Source organism: Pezoporus wallicus, unplaced genomic scaffold, assembly GCF_028554395.1.
Source record: "Pezoporus wallicus isolate ANWC-B61680 ecotype Strahan unplaced genomic scaffold, APGP_CSIRO_Pwel_v1 contig_5485, whole genome shotgun sequence".
Classification (NCBI taxonomy): domain Eukaryota; kingdom Metazoa; phylum Chordata; class Aves; order Psittaciformes; family Psittacidae; genus Pezoporus; species Pezoporus wallicus.
This window is the reverse complement of record NW_026641550.1, coordinates 5,024,718-5,043,797: the sequence shown is the minus strand read 5'-3', so window position 1 is coordinate 5,043,797 and position 19,080 is coordinate 5,024,718. Positions and strand designations below refer to the sequence as shown.

Here is a 19,080-nt window from a genome sequence, read left to right as displayed (position 1 = left end):
GTTGTAGCCTCTCATGCAATACATCCATATAAAAGAAGAGGCTGTATTCAACAACAAAATCAAAATGAATTCATGCTGGAAGACTAATATTCTTATTTCGGAAGCCTTGTATTTCATGTGCAAAGGAGACACTGTGTTCTTGATGTAGGCTGCATGCATTGAAAACAGCAAAATACCGCTATTATATTTTTAACCAATACAAAGGCAATTCCAATGCTTTTACATGAAATAAATACGCCTGAAGCATTAGAGAAGATCTTTGCAATTGCCAGACACCATAAATGTACTCAAGAACCAAAATGTCTGGATAGACACTTATCTCTTGTAATATTCTTACTGCTTATGTAAAAGATGTTATTTATAAACTTGTCATTGGTTTAGATTTACCTCAAAGTTTGTAACAGCCAGCTGAGACAGGCCATCTACGTATGGTCCCAACACTTTGTGCTCTCGAACCTTAAGGGACTGCCGACTCCTATGAAATAAAGTAGGCTTTACACATAATCCACTAAAATGAACTTTTTTGAAATACAAAAACTGTAGTATGAAATGATAAAAATCTTCTACATAGTAGAAGTCAATTTATGCCTTTAATTGTAACAGGAAGAAAAAAAGTCTTCCAGATTTTTTTAAACTCAAATTAACAATAAAGACTCAAATTAATCTAACCAGTTTTAATCTACATATACAGATTATCTTTAATGCATCCTTTCACCCTAGTATTTGTGGATAGAACAAAACCTGAGATTCCTCATTAGGCAGAAAGAATGCTGACAAAAAAGGAAACAAAAAAAATCTTCCGCTCTGCCCCCCAGCAATTTTCTTCAATTCTTGCATTTTCTACACCTTATTGACATATATAAGTCTCAAATCTATCTTTTTAACTAACTTGTATACTTCTGCACCTACTGCAATTATGTTCAAGAATCAAAATACACACCACATATAATCAATGCTCATATAAAAAAAAAAATCAAAAAAAAAAAATCACAACTACTTCCTGCCTAGACATCTCCTGGCCAAAGAGCCTAACCAGTATTTCTGCATAGACAAAATGGAAGAAAGAATGCCATGGGTAAATTCTGAGGTATTAATTTTCCACATTGAAAAAGTTTGACATTTAACCCATGAGAACCAAGCGGTAAATAAGTTTTGAATTCCTTCTAGCTGATGAAAATTCATGCCTGAATATGGTCTGGATCATATGACAAAAACACCCCAGAATTCACCTGTACATTGTTCATGTATTATTTGCTTGAATCATTCAATGGTACCCCAATATTTAGATTGATCCACACCAGTTACTACTTTACATATAAGCTTTACATGGATATTCTTTTCAAGTGCTTGATATCTAATCTTTTGTAAAGAAGGCTTGTGAGCATACAGTCAGGAAAAAAAACCCAAACCAACTTCTCAAGAACTTTCAAGAGGATTTCTACTTTTATAGTTTTAGAAAAAAATAAGGATGGCTGTGGGACAGAGTGAAGCTACTCACCCTTTTGGGTCAAGCAGATCTCTGACTTTCTCATTGTAGATTTCCATATAGGACACTTCAACTTTAAATGTATGAGATTCATTTTCTTCCACAGAGATTCTCTGAAATAAAGCACAACAGAGCCGTGGGATCAGACCCAGCTGCTCTGCATTGCCCATCATTGAAAAGGATTTTCCTGAACCTAGAGGAAAAAAGGAGAAGAAAATGCTTTAGAATGTAGTTTCTGAGCTACTCATTTGTTCACGAAGCACGTTTTAATTCTCTTTTTATTCCTCCAGAAGCACGTATCAGAACGACACGACAGGCTATTCCAGACAGAGAGGTTGCTCTTTGGACTCCAAGGTACAGGAAAACAAAAAGAAAAATTATCTTAAATGGTTTTTCTTTAAGCAGCGCCATTGCTTGGGCCCCCTTTGAACACCCTCAAACATTAAAGACTGAATGAGCCTTTGGTATGAACTACTCCTTTCAGGCTTTGAAAGCAGCCCCAACAGGTACTAACTAGAACATATTTGCAGAGCCGCTTTAAGAACTTTATATTGTCACTGACCGTGCTAAATGTTTGGCATTTAACACTGTGATATTTCAAGTACAATTTTTAAATATTATCTAGATTAATATTTATGTTTTGTTCATCCCACTTCCCACGTGTATGAAAAGTGTTCTTCCCCTTCAGCACACAAGACTCACCTGTCTGTCCATAGGCAAAAATACAAGCATTATATCCCTGAAAGGCCTTTTCAAGAATTCCTTCTCCAAGGCACTTGAACACCACTTCTTGACCTAGAAAATAAATATTTCAAAGTTGATTTTAAATGGACTAAAAGACTGAAATTTTCTGGAAACAAGGAAAAAAAAAGTTTGCAAATTATTTATACTATTGAGTGCACTGATGAAGAAACAAATGATTCCACATACAACTGCATGACAAGTTCAAAACCACTGCCTAAACTAGTGTGTTTAAATACGTTGCCGATTTTCCTGTGAAGGGAGCAGTTCTTTGAAAAGTGTCATAAGTTGAATGCTTAGGAAATAAAATAGATGTCTAAATTTTGTATTATTTAAGTGCAAATTTTGCAATTAATATACATTCCTTATTCAAAAACTAAAACCAAAAGAGTCCTGTAACTGAACTGCAATGTAACACATTAGTGAACTAGGATATTAAAGGTACAACAAATACCATGCTAGAAACAGTAGTGGTTGTTCTCTTGGGAACTGGCCTCAAGTCTCACCATAAGCTATTATGATTCACTCTGTGACAAAGTGATGCTGGAACCAAGATGACATTCACTCTTAATGACATTCAGGAAGGAAATGTATATTAAGAGGCTGCAAGACTTTCAACAGGGCTGTCTGAGGATGTAGTCTGCAAAATCCCCAGTTTGAAACATCAGCTGCAGAACTTCATAGTCTGAAAATTGCCTCCCTGTGCCAGGCAGATTTTAGATGCACTTCAATCTTTTACATGCAGAAGATGAAAATAGGCACGGTGGATGATCTTTTATTTTTTTTTAATAGGAAACCCCACAATTTGTACACCATGAAGAGGGTCAATGGCTTGTCTACTTTGAGTTCTGATCAGAGAATTATATCAGCTGTGTGTACACTCAAAACAAGCACAGCTGAGCTAAGGACAGTATTTATACAGCTTCTGATGTTTGGTTTTAATCTTACATTCACTGCCTGCTGACTTTCTGAACAGCTATGATCACTGCATCTCTCATTTTGCTAAGTTATTTTCAGCACTTGTCAGTCACAAGAAGTGATTTTGTACAGTGGATGCAAGAAAGACTTCCATAGTTCCCAAAATGGAACATACTGATGTAAAAAAAACTAGCTATAAATTCATACATTACATTATCCTTGAATAATTGGTAGCCCAGAAAATTCCTGCAGAACCACCTGCGCAATGATTTACAGGCACGTAACTAGAACTACAAGTACTACATTACTTTTATTTTCCTTTAACTGTAATCTAATTTCTCTTCTGCTGTAAATAAAAAAAAAACCAACAAAACAGTGATGCCCTATCAAATGGTCTTTGTGTATCCTTCCAGCTGATCTTCTGAAATTCTAAAAAGTGTCACTGCTCCGAATTAAATACAGGAATACAGGAGTTAAACATAGAAGAGAATCTGCTGTACTCTGAAATAACTCCATCTCCTTCCCCATACACATTCATTCACTTCTCATTCCAAATCTATGTTGAGACAGCACTGTTCAAACAAACTGGAAACAGCTATAGAGAATGTTAAACTACAGAAGAATCAATAAAGAAAATATATCAGTGGGAGATAAGAACATAAAACACAGAAAAATTTGCTTTCCACCCACCTCCTGAGGGCCCATTTTGAAGCTACCAAATATCAAAGAAGCAGGGAGCCACTTATTATCTTGCTGAGCAAGAATGCAAACATCAAGCAAACACTGAAGGAGAGTATAATTATTAAAAGTATATATATTCCATAATAATTATGAGTGGAGAATAAAACCGTTTTTCAGAAGAGGAAAAAACCTTCTGACCAGCAATAAATCAGTAACCTTCATGTTCCCTAAGCAAAAAAAACCCAGCAGATACCAAAGCATTATAAAACTGTGCACAGTCATGATAACCGTAAAATAACTTACAGAACCCCTTACTGCTAAATATCAGGGAAGAAAACAGGTCTGAACCTCACAGGCAAAGCTGGATTATTATTTTTTATTTTTAGTTTTTCAGGAAAAAAAATAATTTTCAAACAGTCAACACAGAGCCAGTCAGACACAGGTACATAATTCTAAAATGGTACTTTTATAACAGGTTTTAAGAGCTCAGCAAAACCAGCATAGACAAACAGGTCATTACAGAGTGATGTTTACAGTAACCAGACAAATTGCCATGGCATAAAATAAGATTTGTTTTTAAATGCACTAATAGAAAAGAGCGCAAGATGTTAAACTTCAATCATGGATATTTTACGCATTTGCTAATGCAATGCACTGTTGAGGGTAACAGCATATCATCCAAAATATTTGGTTAGTTTTCATTAAGAAACCTCACTGTTTCTCCCACAAATTTAATTAGTGGGTTTGCAAACTGATTTCAAGATCTGTATTATATGTAATTATGTTTATGGGCAGTTACAGTCAAAAGAAATAATGCAGTTCCATTGTCTACACTAATGCATTTTTGTTTGCTAAGTAAACCTGTATCACCTGCAATTAATACTTTTGCTTACAGAACTTTTCTTCCATAGACACCTAGTGTTTAGAGGTAAGCAGAAGTTTTAAACTGATTCCAACTTAATTTACAGTAAAAGGGAGAAATACAGGAAAAAACCCCAACCATATTTAGTTAACAGAAAGATTTCCCCTACACCAACCTTTATTGTCTTTTAGACAAGGTTTCCCAATCTTCCAGCTGGCTAAGACCATATAGGCTCTTACAGAGGCAACTAAAGGCTTGAGACCAAAACACCCATCCCCTCTCCCATCTTCTGCTCAGAACATGGGCAAGCCTTGTGTGACTGATAGACATGCAGTCAGCCAAGCTGGGGAGTACACAGGATAAGCAGACAAGCTGCCAGTTCTCACCAGCCAGGATCTCCTGTCTGCTCATCCCTTTGAGGACTAGGGAGCTAAGTCTAGTGAATTCTCCTTACAGATGACAGCCTAAAAAAAATCTTATTTCCTTTAGTTTAAAGAGCAAGACTGTCAACCTGGAATCACTCAGTGAGAAAGATTAACAGTGTTGCTGTATACCCTGTACCTCTAGTTATGGCACATGTGGCAGTGCCCCTAATGCTGCAAGGTGGAAAAGCCTACTAAGACACTGTTAGAGATGCTCTGCTAATCAAAACCTGAGAAACACTGAGGGATGCCCACTCAGTTCTGAAGGTGTACATCAAGACAACAAGAAAACCTTTTCTGCATTTACCAGACAATGAAGTTGTACAGCTGTAACTGTCTTCATAGCCTCAAGACATTATCTGCACATTTTGACAAGTGTAACAACAAGCCTGACGCTAACAGTAGGCGGAAAACAGTAACTCTTCAGTAGATTAAATTAACAACTCTTAATCTCTCAGGCTGCCACTTCCAGGAGGAGACGGACCCAAGAATCTCTCCATTAGCTCTTAGGACTGAAGATGATTTTCAGTCCTAAGAAACTCTTCACTATGAGGGCACAGGTTGCCCAGAGAAGATGTGGCTGCCCCATCCCTGGAAGTGTTCAAGGCCAGGTCAGATGGGGCTTGGAGCAACCTGGTCTAGTGGAAGGTTAGTTCCTTCCGTCTAGTTCCTATGCCCCTATGGGTGGGGGGGCTTGGAACTAGATAATCTTTATGGTCTCTTCCAACCCAAACCGTTTGATGATTCTATGATTTTCACATGTTCATCACTCCGACATGCTTTTGACATTCTTCCATAAATATATAAATCAAGATAACAAATGTTGCAGTAACCACACTAAAGATACGGAAGACTTCAGCATTCAAAATGGTATCTGTGACTTACCTGAAAGCTAAAGGAAACCCATCCTCCTCTCAGATTTACATTTTTAACCTACATTCCTGGAACTTTCAAATGCCATGCTTGTGCTATTACTATGTATCAAGGGTATTTAGCATGGCACTTGGAAGCTAAAAAGTTTTTTTCACATGTTCTCTACCTACTGAAATGGCTGGGTATCCAACAGAAAAAAATTTAAAACAAAGGTAGCAAAGTATGGCAATGCACATGTAAACAGTGGCTCTTAAATTATTAAGAAACCTAAAATAAAGACTTCATATTATCTACCCATAGAGCTGCATGCAAAAATCTTAGAAATCAGAGTTGGAATCTCTAAGCCAGTATGAATTATTGGAACATTTAAATTTGGAGAACATGCAAGATAATTAAAAGTCCCCGAAAACAGAAACATAAATATATAGCCTAACATGCAAAAGCACAAAGCAGAATTTTCAGAATAAGGTATTAAATTAATCTCTCTAACATCTCTATGCTCTTTCCCCTTCTCTTCTTCCAAATCATCCCCTTACAGTTCCTGAAGCCCCAGTCAGGAAATCCAATTTGACAGTGCAGCTGGTGGAACCTCCACATTGCAGAGAAACCCTAGGACCCCTTTCACAATCTGCAAAATTAAGCTATTTACAAATAAAGCTTAAACATTCTCAAGTTTGCCTGACCGGTGACAAACAGCAGAAGAGAAAAAAGAAAAGGGAGGGGAGGCAGGCGGGCCACTCCATTTCCAACAAAACTCCCTTTTAAAAAGGCAGTTGCTGCCTTTCCCAAGAGCTTCCCAATTAGCAACAAACACATTCAAGTTGTACTGTAACTAAAATTTGTTTCAGTGTGAGATTTTTAGATGACTAGTATTTCTAGTTCACAACAACCTGTCAACTTGAAACAGGGATGGCTCATCTTAGCATAAAGTCATCCAGCCAGGTTGTGACTGCAACATTATGACACAACACTGGCATTCCTGAAACCCCCTCCCTTACACAGCAAAAATACCTAGAACGAAGTTAACATGTTACGTACAACACTGAAAAAAATCAAGTCTCTTAAGGACTTAATCTTTAAGCCAGAACATTTTAATAAGCAAATCTTGATAGCAATAAATTATAGCTGCTTCCATGACTTAATAATTACAATAAAACCTGATCTGTGGAGATCAGAATTATTAAAAGCTCTGCTAGATAACAGTATTTAAAGAATCTCTTTAAAATGGGAAGAAAGATGCTTATGGCTCACCTTAACAAGAATCTAAAAGCACAACAGCCAGCATCATCTCACTATTACAGCCTAATATAACAGTACTGACAAACCACTGGAGTCTTTACTGGCATAAGCCTTAATCCACTAAAAGTTCTCCAGTGCTTCAAATTAGGTACTGTAATGTCTGTCTCAGGTGCCTGACCCATACAGCACTAAAGCCCCACTAAGTTTCCCTCAAATGTGTATGTCTGATGTCAGGTATGTGACATGAAACTAAGCCCCACATAACATGTAGAGGCTCCTCTTATAAAAAAGGGAATGGGAAGAACAAAGCCAAGGGAACAGTAAGAAAGACAAGAAAGGGATAGGTTTCTCCCACGTAACAGCTTAAATATTAGTCAGAATTGCAGACCGACACTCACGCCTGATCAAAATTTACAATCTCTCGTGAGGGCAGAAGCGTACAGTTCTTTAAGGCAATTTGTTTCCTTTTAAAACAGCTGCTGAAAGAGCAGTAGTCAGCACACATATTTCCAATAAAATTAAATCTTAGCCCAAAGTCAGGTGTTTAGCCTTTCAGGGCAATGCAGCCTGCAGAAACACAGAACTGAGATTTCAGGCCAAATGTGATGCAGCTTAAGGAATTTCAGAAAAATCCACCAACAAGTTGATACAGCACGGGTTCCTTGGAATGGACCTGCCCAAGTGCCATGGTAGTTATTTATACCATCTCCTGAATCCTTCCCAAACTGAAGGGTTTCTTTCCTTCCTTTTCAAAATCCACTTCACTGCAGACTTCAATAGGCTCTTACTGTTGTCTAGGCTTAGAACAAAGAATTCTTTGTTCTCAACTCTGAGAATTTCTCAATGTCCTCCTCTCCACCAAAATGCTGAGCTGTTATTTGTCTCTGTGAGCTGTTCAAGACAAGCAGGTGCTACCCATGAACTGATTCTTGAACTATTCAAGTCAAGAAACAGACAGGAGTAAGAAGTTACTCTGCTTTGTCTCAAAATATCTCTCCTGCAGCCTGTAAGGCAAAGCTCCAGCCCTTTTCCAGATCAAGGCAAACTCATTCTATCCTAGAAGCAAATACCCTTCTCTCCTCAAAAATTTATTTCATTGACCTATTTTTGTTTTGTTTTTCTGATAAGAGATTCATATTCTCACTGAGTACCCAACTACGCCTTTCAGAATTAAACAGACAAAAAAGGTGCAGGAGCTAACATCTGATGAAGAGCACAAACCCAAAGATTGTAACTGTTTCTTGCGTGGAACAACCCAGCCACAAATTATTCAGAAGCACAGAGCATCAGTATTCAGAGTAATCCTCCATCTACCTGCTAACTCATTGAATTAAAAAAATCAAAACCAAAAAAGAAACAAAACCCAAACCAAAATGAACAAAAAAACAACACCCCCACAAAAGAAACCACCCATCCACTTTAGCATTGATTATAAACACTTCCTTTTCAGTCATAAAAGCAATTCAAGAGGGGGTTCTGGACCTTGCAATCTCTAAGATGTGATGCCAAGTTGTTAAAAAGCCTCCATCTCCTACAGCATCTGAAAGCAAAGCACACTTACACAAAGGTCTTGTAAAGAGCTTACTCCTTTTCTATGCTCCAGACTCTCTCTTGGCTTTAAGAGACAGAATACTGCAAGAACAGCTGCAAAGATCCCCTCTAGGTATGTTTCATCACATGAAGGTTACCTTCACTATTCTGTTAGTGAGACTGATGGATCGTTTTAGAATTTTAGAACGCAATTTTCCAGTGGAAAAAAAAAAAGAAATTGCTAAAAAATCAATTCTGTTACCAATACCAACAATCTCTGTGTTTTCAAATGCTGGAAAGAGAAGGTAACTTCCAAAATGGAATAAGATCCCTTGTGCTTCCTGAACACAAGTTCAGAAAGAAAGTTAGTAAATACAAAGTAAACCTTATGTTTAGCCAACAAAGTTGAAGACATCTCACAGAATAAACTGACTATAAGAGAAGATGGCTAATCCCATTTCATGGTCAACTCTGCTCCCCCACAGCCTGAACGTTGTAACCAATCACCCAGTTAAGCAATGAACTTTATCCAAACAAGAACCTCTCTTGTGCAAAAAATATTAGCAAGTGCTAGTAGTACTGTAGATCAATCAAAGCGAAAACTAAACCTAGCCCATAATCACATGTGACAGCTTTAAGGATCCTGTAACAAACATGCATTCCAGGAAAGCACAAACTTTGGTTTTGTTGACATACAAAACCACCCCAAAACCAACACAGAAGAGTTACCTAACTAAGCCAACAAAGAATTCATACATATGCTGTCTGCAGTTCATGCCATATTGTGAAGTTTCTGACGTCCTACATGTCAATTGACAAAATCTTTAATATGTTGTGATATACACCACACTACATCTGCTTATCATAATGCAAGATGAGCATGTTTTGGTTTCGTACAGAGAGCAATGACTGACAGGGTAGCCTAGAACTTGAGAATGTCTGGTTAAACCTTTCACATCTTCCAGTGTATTTCTTTGATACAGATTAAAGGGTTTCTCAAGTAACTAAATTAGTCTCACATGACTTTTATTTTTCAGGTATTTTACTTAAGCCTGAAGCTCATATATTAGTTATATTTACAAGCACTCTGGACTTAGATTTCAAGCTTTATACGTGTTTCTTTTTAATTGTGCCTGCATTCACAGAGATTACTTTGGGCAGGGAGTATTTAATACATCTGTCTACCTAGACCTAGAACTCCACTGAATTTGCCTGTAGACAGAAACAAGTTTAACTGGTTAGGGATGTTTCTGTGGTCTCCCTCTTCTCTATCTGTGGTTTATAAAACGCAGCTCCCAGCTGCACGCTGGAGGCAAGTGGAGCCAAGATCTGAGTATGTACCATCACCTTCTTCCTTTAGAAGGAATGGAAGCATGCAGACACAAATAGAGGTATTGCGTGCTCCAGACTCTTAACAACCTGAACTAAGAATACGGTGCAGTGCACATGATCAATACAAAGACAGTTACTGAAAGACAAGGAGACACAGAAGTTTTTTGCCTGATGAAACATATATTTGCTCAGGCAAGCAAGAAATACAGTGGAATCTATGATCAAGTGCAACTCTCAAGATTTGGGATTTGATACCAGGGACTACAGCAGTCAGACATATATTTTAACATAAGTATATGACAGTTCATATATTAGACCACTGATCTCAATCTTTGAGCTAATTAACCCTATCAACCTTCAAGATTTCTTATGGGCCACAGAACTTTGTGATATGAATACCTAAATTGAGTGTCTTTGTTTTTTTCATCCTTTCCATGGACCACAGCTTTAAAATCCCAGTGTTCAGAGTCAGCTCTATCAAAACAAGTCCTCTTATGAAGTATGAAAATGCTAATACACAAATCCAGTTATGAGAAAACTAACTATTGGGATTACAGTCTTGCCTGGATTATCCAGCTTTTGAGAGGAAGGAGTCATAAAGCTGAGCACTCAAAACCATTGGAGATCTGAACTTTTAGAATATGAATGACTTGAAAGACTTGAAATAAGCACGCTACCTGAGGAGAACATGCTTTATTCTTCTCATGCACAGGAACACAGCACTGAAAACACACACATTCATCACTAGCATTAGTCATAAGAAATCACTGATGCAGAACTGGAATTTCATTCTAAGTGACAGAAGAAATCCTCACAAAAGGCACTGCCAGGAGATAAAAAAGACCATTACAGCTTGGATGTAAAAAGCACCCTCCTAAACCCCTCCTGGGCACCTTAAAGCTTCCATTCCTTCTGAACTGAGGCACCAGAACTCAGATGACTCAATCCCTGTAAAAATGAGGAATCCACTTCTGTGAAGAAATCTCTTGAACATCACAGTTCAAAATGAAAAAAAAACTTCCATGAAACACAAACCGAAACTCTGTGTTCTCAAATTATTCACACTACCAGATGTATGGAAAATAGTTTACCTGCATATTTTGTGGTGTTTGATTCATCCATGGACCAGAAGCAGTGATCAAAGGCAAACACCTGTAGAAGCACATAAAAAGACAAATTAGGAACTCTGGTTACACAGCATGTCTCTTAAAGCAGTACAATCTGTGACTCTTGAATTGCAGTTAGACTGCACTGTTTTCTGTGGATCCTAAATCAGAAATATAAAAAGGCTTCATCTGCAAGAATACTTTTGGGAAATCTTGAGAGTCACAGAACTGCAGTACTTATTTTCTATCTGCATTATTCACAACACTGCTCACTGAATCTCTTAATATAGACTTGAAAACTCAGCCAAAACCTAATAATTATCTCCACTCTTCTCTAGGCACTAATGCTGACAAAAGTTTCTGCCAGCAGTAATGAAACAGCACCAAAAGGATTCAATATACAGAAAATGATAACTAGTTAGCAGACACCAATACAAGACACACAAAAGTTCTAGCATGGGTTGGACTTCTAAGGCTCAAAGAAGAATATTACTTACAAGCCTCAAGGAGCAAATAAGTACTATCAGATTATCTGCTTAAACTAAGAGTACAGTACTGCATCTCACTAGATGAAAGCTCGAAACTTACAAATAGAAAATGTAGCTCTATCAGCCAAACAAGCTATCAGAGCCTTCTTTAATGAAAAGACTTAATACTACTTCAGTCAAGAGTTCCAGCTGTGGGTAGAAATCAAATGAGATTCAATATTGTGCTCAGTGGACTTGTGTACCTGGAAGAGCATCCTGTAAAAACACTTAACACGCTGGGATTTGATCCAAGTTACTTTTTCTGCACATCTGAGCCTATCATGGTATAGACATTCAACACTGTTGTTTGACAGCTTTATATTGCCACAAACACACCTTAAGCTGAAACGCATTTTCCACATTTTACCATGGTGAACTGACTGTGGATGAGTAAATTATACAAACTCTTTTTCTTTTCCCTTTGGGATCCCAAGAGGACAGGAAACAACCCAACCAACCTTCTTTGTTAAAACTTCCCATGAGCCAAGATTTTCTCTGCCTGGTCTTCCAACAGCTGATCTCCTTAGTGAGACAAGCCATGAAGGTTAACATAGAGAAAGAACCACAGGCTCTATTGGCAGAAACACCAAATTCCTTGTGAGACAAACCCTGAAGTGCAGAAGAAGATGGATCATTTCCTTTCGGCTTTTGGGGATGTAGAACATCTTGGATTCCCTGCTACTGTACAGTTACTACACCATCTGATCTACAGATATACTGTAAGCTAATTCTTCCCAAAATGTCTGTTGCTGGGAGTATTTCAGAAGGCTTAAAGCAGGTAGCACAGTAACCTCACCTCCTTCCCTTTCCCCCAGTGTAATGCAAAACACATCAAATGGCCCAAGAGAAGACTCCATACTGAGACAACATTTAGTCCACAAAAGGAAAAAGAGTTCTGGAATTCCCTTTTGAAAACAAACAAACACATAATACCAATCTAACAGGGAGGTCTAAGTCACTTACTGCAGGACAAATAGAATGAGACAACTTCATGAGTCAGGATGTTCCCTGATGTGGCAGAGTTAAAGATGTAGATTTGGTATCGAACTATAAGCAAAATGCAACAGTCACCTCATCTCCACATAAGTAGGGGCTTAAATTACTTCTTGCATTTTTTGTTGTGCTTCAGATCTAAGCATTAAGAACTCCCTGTCATCAGTAAGAATGCTCTAACCCTTCTCCAAACTTTTATAATCCAAAACCTACTGTTTCTCTTCTCACATTCCACTTGTATGAACTTTTCATCACGGGACTTGGTAACAATATCTATCTACAGTGGATCATGCTGCCCAGTTAAAAGAGTTACCCAGCTACACATGCTCTTGTGTAATGACTTAAACGTCAATGCAGCAGCACTGTAGGCCTATTTAATCTGTTGTCCTATGCATTTTCCCCTTGTTTAACATGGAAAATCATGACAGGATTATTCAGTGACTCCTAATTTAAACATTGAGACTAAAAAACTCAAATATGTGCTTTCAGCCAAGCATTTCTCATAGAGAAGCAGCTTTTTTTTTTTTTGAACAGTAAAAATTGGTCAGACTGTTTTTTGAGGGTTCAAAAATGACTATGCAAGAGGAAGAAAAAAATTCTGTCTCAAGATAAAACCAAAGTAAATATAGCATTTTAGTATCTTTTCATACATAAAAAGCCAGGACATGGCCTTGGTCTATATATAAAACTTGTTCTGGAAATTTGCCAAATCCTTCTAGCAGAAGTAACAAGATTACTTTAAAATAAAAAAGCATCAGGCAAAAAAGTGGAAACTGCTGGGGCACCACTATTTGTGAAACGTGTACAGCAGCTGCAGTAAAAATCCCTTCTCCATTAAAACAGATGGGCAAACATTTCAAAATTGTTTTGATCAGTGGTGACAAAACAGCAACCTTGAACATTCCCAGCAATGATAATTTAAGGAAGTGCCTAATCAAAGCAATTTTCAGGACAACTCAGACCTTTGGGAAAACAGATTTCAAATGCAAGAATTAACAGAGTAAGAAGGCATAAAAGAACAAGAAACTTGGCCCCAGTCAGTGAGGCTCTTCCCCAGGTACCTAATGAAGGCATTTCACAGGAAATGCCTGTAGGACCGTGTCCTACCTGAAGAGTGACCCTTTTGATCACCTTTTCTGTTCAAAAATGGCTCACTAGTTTCTATTTTCCTGACCTCCAGTGCAAGAACTGTAGGACATGCAGTCACAAGAGCAGCACACAAGCACACTCAGGATCAAGACACAGAACCTAAGCTATGATGGAAAAGAAAAAACCCTCAGTCTTATCCTTGGTGCTCCCTTCCTTATTCCATTTTCACTTATTATTATTCTTTGAAAACAAAAATGTTGGGTATCACTTTTTCTTTCGATAGGAGTATTCTCCCCAAGATCTATTTCCTCGAAGACGGTATTAAGCCTCCTGTCAATATAATTATTGAAGCTATCAGGAGTTCTGATAATGCTGAAGTCTCAAACTCAGTGTGGCCAATACTCACACTGGGAATTACTGGGCACTGGAAAATGCCTTTTTAGCTTTTTGAATAAAGCAAAAAGCTTTACCAACTTCTATATATAATCTATATCAAAACTACTATTGAAACATTTGGAGAGCGAGATCTGTGACACACAAACAGAACTTTTTAAACTTCGAGCTCTCTCCCTGAATTAGGTTTTAACTACATTTTGGAGAATCTATTCCATTTAGGTGTTTTAACATCAAAAGAAAAAAAGGCAAATATTTTTGTTTAAAATTCAAAGTTTTAAGTTGCTACCTCTATCTCCGCTGAGATTTCCTGAACTTAGAGTTACTTTTCTAAGCATTTTGAGTAAGCCTCTGACTATATGGGCAAGTATTTCTACTTTCCTACTACTCTGATGTCAATTCCATAGCCACTGAACCAGGAAGCTTAACGTATTTTCAGAAGGTAAGCAAAAAGGGAAAACCACGAAAGACAGGTACAGACCTACTTCAAGTGTCTGCACAGGTAGGCGTTCAACCTCAAGCAGACGTAAGTTCACACAGGTGTTGGCCAGTTCTCACAACCAGACCCAGAATTATTCTGGGCTTTTAAATTACAGAGGTAACTAGGAAACAAGCCTTACAACTGTCTTATTTTTCCAAGATTCTATTCCTCATTCCTCATCCTAGCATCTAAAGAGAAAGCTAGATAAAAGGAAACTGCCAAGAACCTGCCCCACTAGGGTAGTAGCTTCTAAGCCAAAGGTTTTAAGTGGAGCAAAGGAACAAAACAGGGTCATTTTTTTCCCTAGCTCTATTATTTCAGCATTTGAAACTGCACAATACTTCCAGTCCGAGTAGTATAGCAGCTGTAAAAAAGCTTGGACATTGCATTTCAGACATCTAGAACTAGTCAAGTAACACAGCTACAAGTAATGGAACATGACTCACCAGGACAGACCCTGCACAACTGGAAGTCCATAGTAAAAATATGTATACAAAGTTGAGTATGTACTCATTGTATATTCATTGTAAGCATTTTAACTCACAAACATTACATCACCAACATAAAAATGGAATGTAATGAGAAAGAATTAGCCAGTAAATGTTAGATCCTGGTACTACTGTATCCAGTGTCAGTGTACGTGGGCACATGGAATCATAGAATAGTTAGGGCTGGAAAGGACCTTAAGATCATCTAGTTCCAACCTCCCTGCCATGGGCAGGGACACCTCACACTAAACCATGTCACCCAAGGCTCTTTCCAACCTGGCCTTGAACACCTCCAGGGATGGAACATTCACAACTTCCTTGGGCAACCCATTCCAGTGCCTCACCACCCTTACATTAAAGAACTTCTTCCTTATATCCAGTCTAAACTTCCCCTGCTTAAGTCCCCTGTAATAGTTACATAGGCCAATTTTACATTATAGAGAGCAATACTCGAAGTGTTATTAACTATTAGAAATTAAATAAAAGAATTGTTCTGGTAACCCCAAAGTTTAAGTAAAGGAAAGATAAAGGGCTTTGATTCAAATTTCTTCAGCAAAACACCTACAACAGCTTAAGACAGCTGTTGGCTATTTTGCTAAGGAGGCAGCTAGAGCTTATGGCTTCCATAGCAAAACTGTGATGCAGGTCCATGCACCCACTGTATCAGGGAAAAATCTGGAGTTTTGTTTCAAATTCACCTGTACCTGTGGCTTTAAACAACATTTCAGGTTTTAAACTAGAAGAGCCATTGTACCTGACCACTACACAGCATTAACTTCTCACAGAATCAGAAAAGACAGCCATGGGGTAATCACATTTTAAATAGCCAAACCAATAATCTGCGGAACTTGCTTTTATTAAAGCCCCTAATCCATGGCTTGAATTAATAATTTTATGAGTTTACAAACTGAAGTATAGCTATGTGAACTATTTACAGGTAATGGGTACCATATCCAATATTAAGTGCTTACCAGATTAAGCCAAATTACATAATTAGTGTTAAAAGGAGTCTAATTTCACATTCATTATTCATTGTTTGGAAGCCTAATCCTCAGTATAGACCAGACAGAGTCTTGGGCTTCCAGTATTTAGCAATACATTGCCCAGACTGAACACAATCCCTAACATACTGTCTATGTAGCTACAAAATATTGTAAATGCACAACTAAGGTTTAATTGCCATTTCCATCTGACCAACAGGTGGCAAATTAATCATGTTTTGTGTTTTTACAGAAATGACAAACGCAAGACCTACCACAGGCCTAAAAAAGCAGGAATAGAAAACCTGAAGTTAGCCTACAGAACAGCTCACAAACCTCAGTTCAGAACAGCCATTTTACCTTTGTGGGAAACTTACAGGAAAAGCCCAGGTAATAAACACAATGTTCACAGATATAGCAAAACACCCTAATATCCTTATATAACTTTTCCTACCAGTGCTTCAGAGCTACCAAGTTGAACTGGGATTACAGTTCATCCATGACAGATGATGAACTGGCTCATTAAAGCAAAGAAACTTCCAAAAGTTATGAAAATTTCAAAAAATCCTGATTTGAAGATCAACTACATGCAGCACCTTAAAAACTGTATAGCTCAAGAAACATTCAATCTCATATCTTTAAAAACAATGTCTACTTCCAGTGGTAGTAAGAGCCACCTTCCATCTCAAAGAGATAAACATTTCATACAACACCGTAAATTTAGGTATTAATGAGCATCTAACTATATACCTAACACTACTACTACCATCATGGCATACATACACAAGCTGCACCTGTAATGTTTTTGTCCAAGAAATGCAAGGTTATAATTAAGCTTTTACAGAATGTCAAGAATAACTTTATCTGCCTGTAATGGAACACGAATGATGAAGTACAGAAAATGAATGCCCTTGTAAAAAAGTTTTTGTGAAATTACAATGACAGAAAAGAGGGGTCTTTTTGCATTTAAAAAAAAAAAGATGAAACTCTTTCATATTAAATACTACATTTGATTAGTAGAACTTCATAAAATGCTTTCAAAAATTTTGAGAAACTAATAAGAAAAAAAACAGGTCCATAATTTTAAGAAATTGAATCAAGAGTCGGGGGATGAGGTGGAAATCAATACAGCTTTCCCTTTTAAAATGTAGTATCAGTGTTATTAATTGTCACCTGCTGTGACCTTAAATTATATACTTTTGTTTGACTTTTCAAATATGATTATTTCATTTCATGTTAAAATAGTCTGCTCCATTTTCCCTGCCTATTGGGAGCAAGATACCACACTACTGAGAAGCTGTTGTCTTCTGACACTTAAAAAATTAATCAAAACAATAGATATTTAGATTTTATTTTTATATATATATACACACACGTATAGAATAGCTGCCTGAACCATAACGTACATAAATAGCCATGCAACACAGATATATAGATCATTATGCCTCCCAATTTCTATTCCCAAAAGGCCTACAGAATGCTCTGCTGCACCTGCAGAACTCAGATTTGCATATATTGTTTTTTGAAGATCACAAATGAAAGAAAATAATATGATGTAATGCAATGGCTCATTCAGAGCTAACTACAGCTTTCTGCTGTAAAAAGTACCATCTAACAGAAAGGATAAAATTCTCATTAGGTTTCTGAAGCAAAACACCAATGCAGTGTTTTGCACATGCTGACATGACGTAGTTCTCACAGTCTTTATTTTAAATTTTAAGCACGACTGTATGCAGTTAAATGTTTGACACATTATATGTATTTACTCTTCCTAATGTTTTTAGGAATGCATTAGGATCATGGTTTCTCCTGGTCACAGCTTTAATAAGTCACGCTTTCCCTGCATGTCAGCTGGATTAAACTATTTTTCTGGCATTATAAAGTCTTTAACTTAAAAGTACAAGGAATAGATTTTTTCATGTATTGTCATTTATCAAATCTGTATTTGATCACATACTACAGCAATATGCTCAACACTTCTTCATTGCTCAACATCTGCAAGCAGGTACAAATGCAAAAAGAGACAAAACACTTACCTTAGGTGGTTTTCTAGATGATTGTCAAAAAAAAAAATCAGTGACGATGAGAATTACGAATACACCATTCACATAAAGGGAAGGGAGAAAAGAAAAAGAAAAAAAACATAATCAGTGTACATCATTACTGTCATCTGAACATTTTTGTAATCCACAGTGTATTTAAGAATAATCAAACCATAAGGTATTTGTATGATGCATCACAGATTTTTAAACCATTTAAGTAACTACTTTACTAATACAGACCCACATGAAAAAGAAAGGAAAACGTCAGATTCCTTGTAAGTATAAAAATCTAACAGCACTTGGCTCTAGAAGGAAGACAACCATCCATTTTGTCAAAGTCAAACCACAGCTCATGTTTGTTTCTTCACCCAGGATGAAGGTCCACTGACTTCAGCAATGCTACACATGTAAAACCAAGGTAAGAGTCAAATAAATGTTTCTTGTAGAGATCATAGAATTGTGAAGAAAAATAAACCTGTGTTTTATTTTCCCTAGCCACAGAAAGCCTACACAGAGCACAGGAAGCCAACAAATAAACACCATTACCCTTTATACACAACTCCAATGAGCACGAGCAGAAATAAAACAGAAATGACAGACCCCCACACTAAAGACAGCAGCTCAGAGTACTTCAACTTGTCTTTAAATGCTTTTATGCTTCTGCTGTCAGCCATAAGACCACAAAGTAAATTAAATCACCTGGTTTTTTTTGTCAGGATTGGTTTTAAGTGAGATTGCTGCCCTGTCTTGCTATATAGCCCTGTGCTCGCTAATACCAATGCAAGAGAGAAGGTGAAAGTATGGTGCAGAATTAGACTGACTTTGGCCATTTATGAAAACTACAACCTTAGGCATATGTCCAAATTATGTACTGAAATAGGCCTGAAGCAATACACA

General features: G+C 37.3%; 1 protein-coding gene across 5 annotated transcripts in view; it reads right to left on the bottom strand.

Moving 5' to 3' along the window:
- Positions 1 to 19,080, bottom strand: part of KIF13A (kinesin family member 13A) — a 108,037-nt gene that overhangs the window by 50,347 nt on the left and 38,610 nt on the right. For all 5 annotated transcript variants that reach the window (XM_057424340.1, XM_057424341.1, XM_057424343.1 and 2 more), the window contains exons 3-7: positions 18,178 to 18,190; positions 11,176 to 11,236; positions 2,189 to 2,281; positions 1,499 to 1,679; positions 388 to 475 (exon numbers count right to left, since the gene is read on the bottom strand). In XM_057424340.1, coding sequence (XP_057280323.1) covers positions 388 to 475; positions 1,499 to 1,679; positions 2,189 to 2,281; positions 11,176 to 11,236; positions 18,178 to 18,190 — 436 coding nt within the window. The remainder of the gene's footprint in view (positions 1 to 387; positions 476 to 1,498; positions 1,680 to 2,188; positions 2,282 to 11,175; positions 11,237 to 18,177; positions 18,191 to 19,080) is intronic.